The 1,200-nt window shown below is 38.1% G+C and overlaps 1 protein-coding gene across 1 annotated transcript in view; it reads left to right on the forward strand.

The window, feature by feature from the left end:
• The first annotated feature begins 520 nt into the window (after window positions 1–520).
• Window positions 521–1,200, forward strand: part of LOC116180040 (facilitated trehalose transporter Tret1-2 homolog) — an 876-nt gene continuing 196 nt past the window's right edge. The window contains exons 1-2 of the mRNA XM_031499865.1: window positions 521–581; window positions 631–1,167. Coding sequence (XP_031355725.1) covers window positions 521–581; window positions 631–1,167 — 598 coding nt within the window. The remainder of the gene's footprint in view (window positions 582–630; window positions 1,168–1,200) is intronic.

Raw genomic sequence — 1,200 nt, forward strand, 5'->3', positions numbered from 1 at the left:
AAAGCAAAAATTAACCATTATTTTCTATACACGTTAAACAGCATTGAGTTTACTATTGCCAATTTCAGAAACAAAGTTTGAAAGTTATAGAAACATGTATACAAAACACAAATAAATTATAAAGAAATGCCTGCATTAAATAACACAACAAAAAACACAAACTTAAGCGATCATCTCTCGACGATAATTAAAACTGCTGGCCAGATAATTTAATTTATCGTAGTAAATAATAAAACCGATTATCAATTTAAATTGAAAAAATACCTGTTTGGATGATGTTGCAAGACTGTTTTCATCTTTCAAATTATTTCAAACTCCCGCATTTTACAGGACAACTAAATACTGCATTTCGAGTTTTGGAACTAGCGAGGCTTTTTATAAAAAGTAACGCTAATACGTTTAATGTTAATGCAAATTGTATTTACATATGAAACAATGAGATTGTAATTAATAACGTCTGCAACCTTACTTAAACAATTAAAACTAGACAAAAAATAGTATTCTTCCATTTGATTTTAGAATGCAAATGAAACGTTTCGCTTTGAAAAAGAGACTTCTCCAATACAGCGCTGCTGTAACTGGTGAGTGTTTGTTTCTGTTGCATTTTTTAACTGGAATATCGTGCCCTAGGTTTGCTGGTGACTTTCTGTAGCGGGCTACACTTTGGATGGACTTCGCCGTATTTGCCCGTACTTCTCGGTGAAGATTCCCCAATTCCGATAACCGCGGAGGAATCATCTTGGGTGGGTAATATGTACCTTTTGGGCGGTGTGAGTGGTAGCCTTTTGCTGAGCGTTATCGGGCGCCTAATTGGAAGGAAGACGCTTCTGTTGTGGTCAAGCGTGCCGTTTTGTGTATCGTGGCTGGTAATCGCGTTTGCCACTACGTTACTAGAGCTATTAACCGGTCGATATATAGCAGGCTTCTGCGAAGGGGTGGCGTTTCCGATCCTTGTGATTTACCTCAGTGAAATATCCGATGATGAAATACGGGGGATGTTGTGCTCTGCAATTACGGTCTCCCTTTATTTGGGTGTTATGGTGATTAATGTGATTGGAACGTATATGACTATCAAAATGGTGTCGCTGGTGTGCCTGGCAATACCTATACTCCTCTTCGTCCTTTTTTTTTGGATGCCCGAGTCGCCCAACTATCTACTGATGAAAGGTAAACACGAAGAAGCAAGACAGAGCTTTATTG

This window comes from Photinus pyralis, unplaced genomic scaffold (genome assembly GCF_008802855.1).
Source record: "Photinus pyralis isolate 1611_PpyrPB1 unplaced genomic scaffold, Ppyr1.3 Ppyr1.4_LG9, whole genome shotgun sequence".
Lineage (NCBI taxonomy): Eukaryota > Metazoa > Arthropoda > Insecta > Coleoptera > Lampyridae > Photinus > Photinus pyralis.